General features: G+C 36.2%; 2 protein-coding genes across 2 annotated transcripts; one reads left to right on the top strand and one right to left on the bottom strand.

Annotated features, from left to right (window-relative positions):
- Positions 1 to 2,268: 2,268 nt before the first annotated feature.
- LOC129729004 (synaptotagmin-11-like) lies at positions 2,269 to 11,144 on the top strand. The gene is made up of 2 exons (XM_055687481.1): positions 2,269 to 2,306; positions 6,749 to 11,144. Exons 1-2 carry the CDS (start codon positions 2,269 to 2,271, stop codon positions 7,425 to 7,427), a joined length of 717 nt encoding a protein of 238 aa, XP_055543456.1. The 3' UTR covers positions 7,428 to 11,144.
- Positions 11,030 to 12,420, bottom strand: LOC129730655 (tRNA-uridine aminocarboxypropyltransferase 2-like). Its single transcript, XM_055690164.1, has 4 exons — positions 12,181 to 12,420; positions 11,964 to 12,063; positions 11,738 to 11,901; positions 11,030 to 11,680 (listed from the first exon to the last, which is right to left on the bottom strand). The coding sequence occupies exons 1-4, from the start codon at positions 12,332 to 12,334 to the stop codon at positions 11,148 to 11,150; spliced, it is 951 nt and encodes a 316-aa protein (XP_055546139.1). The 5' UTR covers positions 12,335 to 12,420; the 3' UTR covers positions 11,030 to 11,147.
- Between the last annotated feature and the right edge of the window lie 1,328 nt (positions 12,421 to 13,748).

The raw sequence follows: 13,748 nt of genomic DNA, 5'->3' as shown, positions 1-13,748 counted from the left end.
AACGATAATATAAAATAAGTTTTCCCAAAGAATTTTGTTGGTTTCGCTATAATTTACTTATTTTTATAATCAAAAACGTTAAAACTGAATGTTTCTTTTATTATTTTCTTTATTTTCAAGCAGTGATGATGAACTATTGGAAAAATACAGTATATTTTTCGACAAAATGCTTCTATAACATCTAAATTTCATGTGGGAACAGTTCTTTTACAAAATATTTGCTTAAAGGTTGGGATTACTGATGGAATGTGAAGGCCTGTTTTGTATCATGATCGGAACAGCTTACTTCTAAGACTTCATCGTTTCACTTTGCCTGTGCTTGATAACGGGTGACAACTAAAAATCTGGAATTTTTCTGGGGCTCTTTTACTTCACAACAAACACGCTCAGAGAGAAATGAGAATATGTATATGAAAGCACTATCTTTCCTCTTTATGCCAGTATTTTTTGTTTTGTTTATGCATGCTCAGTTCGGTTCAAAAGGGCGTCCAAACAAGTACCATTCCGCAAGTGCATTGTACAGTTCGCTATGAACTGCACAAAAATTTTGGCAAAAACTTTCTGGTAAACCATTTTGAAAGCGAAAATCTTCCGGTTTCTATTGCGTATGGTTTCCTGCAAACCTCAATTATAATCCGCCAGGTAGGTAGTGGAAGACCGGCTAGAAGAGTGGACAAAAAAGACTTTTTGCTTTTTGTCAAATCATGGTTCAAGCCTGGTGGTTTGGCTATCAGTCAAAAGACATACCAGAACGAATGTTTGAACAACATTATGATTTCATTTTTTACAAAACAACCCGTTATAATGATGGGTTCTTTTCATTTAAATACATTTAATGGAAGAGTTTTTATTAGAAAATCTTTTTCTCTTTGAGAATACATAGAACATGACAAAATATAAAGAAACTAGATACGGTAGAAAATGATAAAGTTTTTTCAAATAAAAATTTCTTCATGAGAAAGCTGTGCGCAAGGTGGGTGAAGACAGTTCTATTCGCTTCCATCAGTTTGCTGGAATGCGCATAGGTTAACTTTCATTGATTTTGTCAAAACGGCAGTCTACGAAGAGTAGTCATCAATAAAATCAGTCGTATTTGGTGAAAAAAGAAAGTGTTGTTACATCAAGACAATGCATCAGCCCAGCCATGCGTTGTTTTATTAGCCAGAATCACAAATTACACTACATTCTCGCATACCTTGTTCGTTGTCTAAGGGGGTTTAAAATTAAATATATGTTTCTGGCCAATATTGTGTAGTCGTCTTACTTCATAGACCAACAACTATTTATTTGATTCCTTTGATGTTTTGCTAATTTTCCAATTCTTCGAAACTGAAGAAAAAGACAACTGCGAAGGCGATAAATTATTGATCCCATTTTCTATACGATAGCATGCTTTAAAAATTAAAAGTGTTTCATAAGAAATTAGAATCAAGTTTGTTTAAACGACAGCGCTTTACGAGCTCCACGATATTAAAACCCCCAATAATTTATATCGCTGCCGTCGTTAGAAAGGTTCGCAAGGGTTTAATTTCTGTTTCCCGCGATTTTTACCACTTCCCATCGCGGTAACAGGCGAACAACAATAAAATCGCAACATACAGCAGCTGCTAATCAAAATTTTATGTTAAACAAATAGATAGCGCAATGTTTTTAATCACACCTTATTGAATCCCAAGGCGATAGCGTTTATGGCAGACAGTGAACAACAACAGCAGCGAAAAAAAAACTGCAACAATCTATTGCGATGGACCCTTCAGTCCGGCGTTGTGGAGGGAATAGGCTCCGTGAAAATAAAATATGCAAGTATCAGCGCCAATTATTTGCATTGCTTGTATAGTAGAAACAAGATAATTATAGGTTTTCGGTATGATTTTTACATCGACAGTAGCTGCATTTTATCTAGGACTATGGCGCTAGAAAACTCAGTTCAATAACATCCTTCCTTCGGCCGGTTTGTTTAATAAAACAAAACTATTTGATTATGACAGCACATTCTTTCGACTAACAATATCATTCGTAATTCCACCGAAATTGCGCTCATTTTGTTGTGCCTAAATTATTCTTCGCTACCCATCCGGCGCGCTTTGTCGTTATATTACAAACAAGCGGGAGATTTTTCCGAAAAGCCTATAATTTTTCACGCACATGCTTTCATGTTTTATGTAAATGAAATTCAATTAAACCATTCAACCATTTTTTTATAACTCTGACCTATAGCCCGCTTCCTGTAGCAAATGCGCACACCCCGTGACTGTAGAGGCACGAAAAATGGCCTCTCCTCCGATGCCTCTAGATACTGCCCCGGGGTACGTTAATTTAGGCTCCCGAAAAAAATTAACCGTTCTTCGATAACGGCGACAAAAAATCCAGGTGCTGGGAAAACTGCCTACCCGGAAAAGGTGATGTTTTCTCTTCCACCCCTGGCTGATACAGCGCCAACTTCGGCGACGACGATGATGAGTCGAGCTTCGCACCCTGGCAGCCATTTGTGCATACGATATGAATTTTTTTTTCCGGATCTTTGGACCAGTTTTTTCCATCCGTTACCGACAAAAAAACGCACTACCCAATAAAACAGTAGGGTAAGCTTCCTTCAAAGGGTTGCCATAGGGACAAAGAGTAAATTTCAGTTTTTATTCGTTCCAGTCTGACAAGAAAAAAAAACTGAAGAAAAAAACTTGATTTATTAAAAAAACTTTAATAAACATTTGAATACGGTCGTTTTTTTTTTCTCTCAGCCGTCCCGTCACTATTGCTGGCAGCATATTCTAATAACGTTTTGTAACTGTTAATACTGTTAGGAAGCACAGTTGAAGAAAGAAAGCGAAAAAAAAAAACTCCTCCGAAAGTAACAACAATCGCGATAATCAAACTCTTATTATTTGAACACGCCGGGATGCGACGAAATCCAGTTTACTTTTTGCGCTTGACTGCTGCAGAGAGTGGGAAAATCCTGGCGAGAGTCGTTACTTTTTTCCAGCAGGGTTTTTTTTCGGCGTTTTTTTCTTTCATTAAATATTATGTTGTAATTTACTGTCTATGCTTTCCTGCCGCAGGCCGAATTGATATTTGATAGTCACGTGAACTCATCGCTATTACCGCTAACCTTACGAAACACGTAAGTTTTTTGGTTCTGTGTAGTGATTTGATTGTTTAGGGCTTACCAATATTTAAATATAAATTTGGGCTTATAACTTCAGCATTAACTTCGTGAGGTGCTTCTAGTTTGTATTTTTTACAGTGAATTTGATTGATCCATGAAATAGAGTGCAAAAAAGGTAAGTACAAGGAAGTCAATATTTTGATGAATGAAAAAAAAAATCTTATAGCTGTTGCAAAGCTTTGAGATATTAGCACGATTTTTTACTAAATTTGAAACCTGGATAGCCAATGCTTCTCAGCTATATACTGAGAACACCATCGTCTTTAATGTTTTTAATTTTCTAATGATAGTTTTCAAAAAACTGTCAAAGTTGAGAACGATAAAATTAACGTGATTGAAGCAAAATTTTTAATATTATTGTAGCATATTTATAACAAAATTTCTATGAATCGTTCTAACTAGTTCTGATCTTTTTCAGCCAAAAACCTCGCAAAACTTGCTATAATTCGTAATAATCAGTAAATATATTCGAGGGTGTTTGATAATTTAAGTGATTTAACTAATAACGAGACCAAGTTTAGAACACAATTTGATACAACAACTGCTCGTAACAAAAAATCACGATATGGTATAATCCTGATATATTCGGTTGATCGGAATGTCGTTTATTTTTCCAAAAAGAGATTTAAAATGTGAAATTTTAAACGCAGTGCGATTATAGGGTTAAAGACCTATTACCGGCCTATTAGGCGGCCGTCAAAAACATTTTTTGAATTATCGGTCGAAAATAATGAAGCTACTTGAATGTTGCTCATTGTTTCAACTGCTATGCTTATTTTATAATAGCCTGGTGCTTTTGGGTAGGTACAAAATGCTTTTAAATGCGAAAAATAGTTTTGTAAACACGTGAGATTTTGGCGGGCAATTCCGGCCTAAAGATCGTATTCCCAGCCCACATGGATTCTATTTTCGGCGTACGTCTAACTGGTTATTCGCCTTCATATGTGTATGTAGAACCGCAACAGCTTCAGCACGACTGTTTGAGCACTAGACGTAAGGCAATGCATAGTTGTCTTTTGCAAACAGTAAGACCGATGGATTGTAACAGTTATGCCTATAATGACTTATTTTCCTACAATAATATTCACTTAACTGCGGAAGCAATTGCAATCTTTAAATGAAATAAAGCTTAAAATATATGTAATAGTGTTGATATGTCACCGTTTGTGGCAGGACACACAATAAAAATTCTGAATAAATATTAGTAAATAATTAATTTATCACAAAACATCCCCCCTATTAAAAAAATTCCTATAACGGCTGTTCACTGACATTCTGTTCTCGTCAACATTGAACAGCTTATCACCTTCCGACGCGATGCAACGCAACGCTTTGTGATGATTCCGGGCTGCCAACCCGATCAGTCAAAAATATTAGGATTGCAACAAATTCTCGATATTTTGTTACGAACTTAATAGTTGAAATATCAAAATTTCTATCAAAATACCTTACTGATTATCACAAATTATAGCAAGTTTAGTAAGTTTTTTGGCAGAAAAAGATCAGAATTAGTTGGAATGTACAGTATTTTGTTAATTGAATAACAAATTTTGTTATAAATATGCTATAAAAAACACACTTTTGAACATTCACGATTGCATTGCATGATGAACTGAATTTGATATAATTCCGTACTTTTATATCATCTTGGCATATGAAGTATATTACAGGCTTTGTTATTTCTATCAAGTTCTGATACATTTTTGTTACCCGTTTGTTATAATCGTTTGATCGTGAATATATCTCGGAAATATATCATTTTAGTATGGTTTCATTAACAGCAAATGCTGGCGGCTCGGAGTTGTGTTTATGTATGAGCGTTAAGCATTTCATGCAGTGTGCTTGAGACCGAGATAAGATTCACGGTTAATTTTCTGGTAATCTGTTTACATTCATTAATTGTTCCTGAAAATCGTGCCAGGGAGATTGCGGGTTCATGTCTCGTCTGGATGCGGTATATTTTTACAAATCTGTATCATATTTCCAGTTCGCTTATTTTTCGCTTTCCTTACTGCACATACTGTCTGCTTAATGAACTTGTGTGTTAACGGGTAAAAGCCGTTGTTAAAAATAGAAATTTAGTTTGAGAAATGTAACACTTCCCGAAAATAAGGATTATCACACAATTAAAAGTATATGACGCCACAATAAAATCACTGCATTTCAATTAAAAGCGATTTGTTTACCATATATCTCAGCTTGATTGGTTCATCTCGTTTTAGATATGTCAAAATCGACCAGCACTCACTTCTGGTGCCATCTATTGACAAACAGCGAGAACTTAATTGCGCACCTGTTAATCTATGAGTTTGAATTGATTACCATTGCTGAAAATAGTGCCTCTCGTTTCGATGCCCGCTTGCTGCATTGTAGCCGATCGTCGTTTTTATAGATGGGACATACAGCTACTCTATGTATATATCCGGTAGTTCCTTTTTCTCTCAGCCGTCCCGTCACTATTGCTGGCAGCATATTCTAATAACGTTTTGTAACTGTTAATACTGTTAGGAAGCACAGTTAAAGAAAGAAAGCGAAAAAAAAAACTCCTCCGAAAGTAACAACAATCGCGATAATCAAACTCTTATTATTTGAACACGCCGGGATGCGACGAAATCCAGTTTACTTTTTGCGCTTGACTGCTGCAGAGAGTGGGAAAATCCTGGCGAGAGTCATTACTTTTTTCCAGCAGGGTTTTTTTTCGGCGTTTTTTTCTTTCATTAAATATTATGTTGTAATTTACTGGCTATGCTTTCCTGCCGCAGGCCGAATTGATATTTGATAGTCACGTGAACTTATCGCTATTACCGCTAAGCTTACGAAACACGTAAGTTTTTTGGTTCTGTGTAGTGATTTGATTGTTTAGGGCTTACCAATATTCAAATATAAATTTGGGCTTATAACTTCAGCATTAACTTCGTGAGGTGCTTCTAGTTTGTATTTTTTACAGTGAATTTGATTGATCCATGAAATAGAGTGCAAAAAAGGTTAGTACAAGCAAGTCAATATTTTGATGAATGAAAAAAAAAATCTTATAGCTGTTGCAAAGCTTTGAGATATTAGCACGATTTTTTACTTAATTTGAAACCTGGATAGCCAATGCTTCTCAGCTATATACTGAGAACACAATCGTCTTTAATGTTTTTAATTTTCTAATGATAGTTTTCAGTGGTGGAAGTCGCAAGTTGCAGAAAGATGTCGTTAGCCTTCCAAACGAGTAAGAATTTGAAATCTTACACGCGATTTCTGGAGTTTTTTATTCTAGCTTGGATATCTGTTATCTGTGCTCCAACTTTTGCGTGTGGAGCGTAAGATCTACTCCAACAATTTTGTCCCGAAAACTTAGGAAGAATTGATAAATATCACCATTCGAAAAAAGTCCATTTTTTTAACGCATACGTTACCAGTTATTAGCGCAGTACTTGTAGCATCTTCTGACGTTATACTGACCATTTATTGTTTTGAAACTTTTACTGTTACAATTGTGCTGAATTCACGATTCGTTCACACAGATACCATCGAGGATTTTTAACTCACAGTTTTTATAACAGCGATTCACAATTCTTCAATTTAATTTTTCATTTTCAGAGTCGTCCGCAACACTCGCAACCCAGTATATGACGAAGACTTCACTTTCTACGGTTTGACACTGAACGAACTAGCCGGCATGTCGCTGCACTTTGTTGTGCTTAGTTTCGATCGGTACAGTCGTGATGATGTCATTGGCGAAGTGGTTTGCCCTCTAAGTGGAATCGACCTACAACAGATTGAAAACCAACAGGTAGCCCTCAGCCGGGAAATTCAGCCACGCAGCTTGAAGATCCGAGCCCAAGGCCGTGGCGAACTGTTGATTTCACTCTGTTGGCAACCGGCTGCCGCGAGATTGACTGTCGTCTTGCTGAAGGCTCGCAACCTCCCGCGGATGGATGTGACGGGACTAGCGGATCCGTACGTCAAGATCTACCTTCTGTACAATGGACAGCGAATCGCGAAGAAGAAAACACACGTCAAGAAGCGAACACTCAGTCCGGTGTTCAACGAGAGCTTCGCGTTCGACATCCCATCTATGGAGGGTTCTGGGGCTACCCTGGAGGGCGTTTCGCTCGAACTGATGCTGCTCGATTGGGACCGAGTAACGAAGAACGAGGTCATCGGCCGGTTGGAACTCGGTGGTCCACGCAGCACCGGATCGGCGCTGAACCACTGGAAGGAGGTGTGCAACTCGCCACGCCGGCAGATTGCCGACTGGCATAAACTACGAGAGTAAGCAGGAGGCAATCTTGGTTTATAGTTTTGAAACAGCTGAAAAGGTCTGTTGTTAAGTTATGATTTCCAGAAGGTTTTGTTCAGTGAAACAATAAACAGATTAAAGTGTTTGATATATTTTGACATTTATCAAGCATTAAATTAAAAGGATTTTTTTAATTTTGAAGGATGATAAACAGTAAGAGTTCTGTTCATAAAGAGTCTCATTTTTTTCCAAATTTACCATGAAGTGATAAAATGTAATGATTTAAACAAATTAAAAATGATCAACTAATGACTGGTATCACCTAACGAAATAAGCTTCTGTAGTTTGGAGACTTAGACCAAAATTATGAAGCAAGCTTGAGAAAGTTTTAACGCATAAACGTGTATTTTCAAGTCCAAACTGTAGTGAACGATAGTGCAGTATAAATTTAAAAAGAACCCAGTAAGAGAAAAAAAAATAATGAAAAATAAAATACCATAAAACCAAATGTACAACTGCTTGAACATGTGCTAAAAGTTAGCGGAAAGTGAAATGTTTGGAGGCGACGTATACATAAAAGTTACCGCAGACTTCAGGAACAGATGAAAAATTTCTAAGCTTTGTGGTCAACACTTCTTGCTTTCTCAGATTTAAACAATACTAGGGTAGCGAAGAGTTAGCCTATGTAGGTGTCAGTGATGCTAATGCTAACATGGACGATTCATACTTCAGCTTATATGACCAGAATCCATAGATTAATGCAAATAGTTGCACAGAGTTGAACGAAATATATTTTCAAAATGCACACATCCGTACATAATGTAAACGCGCAATCAACCGCTATCTGAAAGGTGAAGTATTTTTACCTGTTATCACGATCACACGTGACAAACTGTGACAGTGCAAACAAAACCTACACAAACGTGGAGTGGAACCGTAGTAACTGAAAATTAAACGAAAATGATCCGTAGAGGTCAGCAGCAAATCAGAAGTGTATTGAGAAAAACAAATTAAATTTTCTGATACTCATTACATAGATGTATAATAACAATTAGTATAGTAAGTTTAATGTGGTAATCGTTGGGATGTTAAAAAAACAGACAAACAAAGATCGCAAAATAATTTAATGGCAAAAGAAAACTATGATTAGGACTGACTGACTAACGTTATGACTTCGAGCGCTTGGTTGTTAAGGCAGGAATTAAAATAGAACGTGACGGGCAGGTAGAAGTATAGAATAGGATCAGTTGTTTTTAACTGACTATTCTCTGAGGACTAAAGTAATCTTCGGTTTTGCGACCCATACTTTTGTAAATAGTGTTACTTTTGTAATAGAGCCTGTTATTCTCGCCTAGTATTTTCCGTCGGAATAGCTCTGCCATACCTGTAAAAGATAATGTTTCATGCCATAAAAAAAAATCTCAGAATTATTTAATCACAAAGAAGATATATTCTGTTATCAAAGATCAGGTTAAACGATAAATAAGAGTTTACAAATTGTCATGGAATACTCGATTTTAACTGAAATTGAAAATACCATATAATTCGTTACCAGATCAACTAGGTATAATAAAAAATCTTCCAATTTCAACCGATACGACTGGCTAACCTTAACACATTATAATAATGCAAGGAAGGACACTAGCCGTTACGATCCCAGTAGGGCTTCAACTGAACTGAAACCATTTGATATCTATCGATTAAAGATTGTCTACAGAAAGTCATCACTGTTTTATCTGTTTGTCTGTGTTTTAACAGTGTATTATGAAACTAATTCGTTGTTGCTATTACATACAATACATCCAGCGTTGCCAGGTATCCAGATTTAGCTGGATTATCCAGATTTTTGAACATGTATCCAGGTAGATAGCTTTGATGTCCAAATATTCAGATTTTTCATGGATGATCCAGATTTTATCCAGATTTTATTTTCTCTGTTCCGCAAAAAGGTCATCACTTCGATTTTGGCGCGAAATTTTGCAATTTTGTCACCACAAATTTTGCGTACCCCAAGACTTTTATTCGAAAAATTAACCTTTCACCCCACGAAATGACTGCCAGATTTTTTCCAGATTTTTATTTTGCCTTTTCCAGATTTTTTAAAAAATGACCTGGCAACGCTGACTACATCATCCTTTCTTTTTTTCCGATTCTCCGTACGATTTCCTACCGGTTGCTTTAGCGAAATTGTTGCTAATCAGGAAGTCTTAGATCAGGAATAATGCGATTTATTCCATCAACTAATTAGTGATGCAAGTTGCAAGTTTTTAGTTCAGATTTTTTTCTATTTTCATGTAAACAAAATTGATTGAATGCGTGATTTAAAAAAAAATACCGCACAGACAAAATTCTGCACACATTTTGAGGAAGTCTGCATGTCTGCATGAATATAAGGAGATTCGGACAAAAATTTACAGGAACTACGAGAATACTGGAAACATTTAGCGCTTTGCAGATTAATTTGCACAACTTACATTCAACCGCACTCAAAAAACATTTTACGAAGTTTTAAACAGCTGAGCTTCCAATAAACGGTTTGATGATTGTTTTTTCAACGTTCGGTAAATTTTTTGTATGTTGAACATTATTAACAAAGAGTCAAATTTTGTACATTCAGTAGAAATTTAGAGCTCTCTGCAAATTTGAAATGAAATGACTGAAAATTTGAAATGAAATAACTAACTAAAAATTGAAAATTAAGTTCAAATTCGTATTGACCGCAAATTATTTGAAGAAATCAAACCAAGATTCCTCTCTATGGTAATGAAGCATTCAGCTTATACGGTTTGGCATGAGTTCAACATTCACTCTCCTTATTATCACTTTCCTTGCTATTTAAATAATTGTCAGCTTTCATCAAAATATACTATAAACCTGGGTTGAACCCGCGGATTACGGCTCGGTGATGATGTATTTATTTTTAAAAAACGCTTTCTATAATCACGCTAGAGTGGAAAGACCAGACAGTAGGAATGGAAAAGAAGACGTCTAAAGCAGTACCGATAGGATTAAGGAAAATAAAACAAAAAAAAAAACGTTTTTGCGAAGGCACTATATGAAAGTAAAACGAATCAAATTGGAGTAATAATACACAACAACCAAACTCATATGATATTCAAACAAAACAGTATATGCAAACCAATTATCAACATTAAATGACGGTAGAGCCAACCGCTCTACTAGCTTTACTCTGTTTAGCTTGGCGAAGACAGAGCAAAATGTGAACGAAAACCACAAAAACACATACCCATTTTTTCGAATGTAACCATAGAGGTATAGCTGTAACTTTTTAAGCATATTTTACATAGTATAGCATAAGAAAATCAGTACTAACCCAACTAGACCATAGACTGCATAAGCTTAATTTGTTCCAATAAACGCCGGAGTAAATTTGTACTCCACGGATTCTATTGGCTTTCGCCTACAGTAACTCACCGTAGATAAAATTGTTAGCACTCTGTAGAAGTCAAAAATTGGTAATACTCTGCACTTGTTATGCCTGTTACTTGTTTAGGTTTCCAACTTATGCTCTTAATAAGAGATAGCAAGAAAAAAAAAACCATTTGTTGCTAATTGGAATGTATTAAAAGAAAAAGATCCGCTATTTTTTCTGTATTTAACAGATTTATTTACAGCAAGGAAATGCGTAGAGTAAATGTATATAACGTAAAATTCGTACATTATTCTCTCTATTTTATGTTATGACTCACATATATAAAGAGGAAATTAACAATAAAAGCCTGTAAAAACATACCGTCAGTGTTTTACTTCTATCTCTGTGTGATCCTTATTGGGGTCTTTCAGGTGTTCGGCATTCCGCAGCAATTTGTTCAGTCGTCGTCCAATTAGCTTGGGGTATTGATTATGTTTAATCAGAAACTCCTTAGATTGATGTGTGACGGCTCCCTTTTCGAGTTGGAATTGGCAGAGCGCATGCAGCGGGCGCAGCAGCTGCTCCCGGTAGCTGTTGTCTCGTTCCAGAATGCTGAGTGCTTCGATGGCAGTTTCTAAAGTACTCAGACAACCGTCTGTTGGTTGCGTCCTGATGATGTAGCTACTGTTGCCAGAGCTGACCAGTTTAATCTGTCGCATCCCTTGCAGCATACTGGAGCTGGCATAAATTGCTTTTGCCTGAGGCCAGGTACCATCAATTAGAATAAGATTGTAGGGACCCGCAGATTGGTCAAGTTGCTCAATTGGAATAGAACGAGCGCTGGGGTAAAGAAGCAGTGACTTCTTGTCGGTGAGAATGGACTCCAGTTCGGGGTCGCATCTTGGGAACTTTTTACCTGTAATAAGAGTGATGTAAGGAACCATAAGAATGTAACGTAATTTCGCTTTCGTACCTTTGTAAATAAGGCACTTTCCTGCGGCTAACCCTATTGAAAGCATCGGAGCGGTTCGTAGAGCTCGCTTTTCCTCTGCAGGATGTTGCAATAACACTATACGGCTTTTAGGATTCAACGGTTTACTGGGGAGGGCGGAGCACCAGCAAACCGGTATTGGTCGTCTACAAATTAAATTCAATTGCGGAATCGGTTTTACTGTCTTCATTATCAATAGGAAAATCACCTGCAGTTGTTACAGAGTTCTCGCATTTTTGGTGGATCCGCTGGAATGTTCGCTAGATCGTTCCAAACAGCATCATCAATCTGTGCATCAGTCATATTTGCTAAATAATGATAAAAATAAATGATGATCTTCGTATAGTGATGCGATAATGCTGCAGAAGTAAACTATAAAGTGTGTTGTTTATATTTCAAAAGTGACGTTTATCCATCTTTTGTACCTGTTATAACAGAAACTGTTGTTATAACAGTTATAAATATTTTTTTCGTTAAGAAATAAAAACCCAAATTGAAGTTTCCACCAAGCTCCGCACTTCGACCCGGTTTAAGCACAAAAAACTGATTGGAGAGGGAAACCGACACACGAACCAGCATTTTTCAAAAGCGCTATCTATTGAAAAATAGGAAGATGAAGTCCAAAATTAATGAAAATCAGTATTTTGAATAAAAAATAAATGAATTAACGTTATTATTTAATAACTCGGCACATAAAAACGCCACGAACATTCAAAAATTGCTCAAAACAAAAACTGAGTCGAATAGAGCGCCGATGTACGCTTTCATCAAGCTAGGTACCAAGAACCGTTCTAAAAAATCAGGATATGGTATAATCCTGATATATTTGGTTGATCGTTTATTTTTCCAAAAAGGGGTTTAAAATGTGTAATTTTAAACGCAGTGCGATTATAGGGTTAAAGACCTATTACCGGCCTATTAGGCGGCCGTCAGAAACATTTTTCGAATTATCGGTCGGAAATAATGAAGCTACTTGAATGTTGCTCATTGTTTCAACTGCTATGCTTATTTTATAATAGCCTGGTGCTTTTGGGTAGGAACAAAATGCTTTTAAATGCGAAAAACAGTTTTGTAAACACGTGAGATTTTGGCGGGCAATTCCGGCCTAAAGATTGTATTTCCAGCCCACATGGATTCTATTTTCGGCGTACGTCTAACTGGTTATTCGCCTACATATGTGTATGTGGAACCGCAACAGCTTCAGCACGACTGTTTGAGCACTAGACGTAAGGCAATGCATAGTTGTCTTTTGCAAACAGTAAGACCGATGGATTGTAACAGTTATGCCTATAATGACTAATTTTCCTACAATAATATTCACTTAACTGCGGAAGCAATTGCAATCTTTTAATGAAATAAAGCTTAAAATATATGTAATAGTGTTGATATGTCACCGTTTGTGGCAGGACACACAATAAAAATTCTGAATAAATATTAGTAAATAATTAATTCATCACAAAACATCCCCCCTATTAAAAAAATTCCTATAACGACTGTTCACTGACATTCTGTTCTCGTCAACATTGAACAGCTTATCACCTTCCGACGCGATGCAACGCAACGCTTTGTGATGATTCCGGGCTGCCAACCCGACCAGTCAAAAATATTAGGATTGCAACAAATTCTTGATATTTTGTTACGAACTTAATAGTTAAAATATCAAAATACCTTACTGATTATCACAAATTATAGCAAGTTTAGTAAGTTTTTTGGCAGAAAAAGATCAGTATTAGTTGGAATGTACAATATTTTGTTAATTGAATAAAAAATTTTGTTATAAATATGCTATAAAAACTCACTTTTGAACATTCATGATTGCATTGCATGATGAACTGAATTTGATATAATTCTGTACTTTTATATCATTTTGGCATATGAAGTATATTACAGGCTTTGTTTTTTCTATCAAGTTCAGATACATTTTTGTTACCCGTTTGTTATAATCGTTTGATCGTGAATATATCTCGGAAATATATCATTTTAGTATGGTTTC

This window comes from Wyeomyia smithii, chromosome 3 (genome assembly GCF_029784165.1).
Source record: "Wyeomyia smithii strain HCP4-BCI-WySm-NY-G18 chromosome 3, ASM2978416v1, whole genome shotgun sequence".
NCBI classification, from domain to species: Eukaryota; Metazoa; Arthropoda; class Insecta; order Diptera; family Culicidae; genus Wyeomyia; species Wyeomyia smithii.
This window is presented reverse-complemented; position numbering and strand designations above follow the sequence as displayed.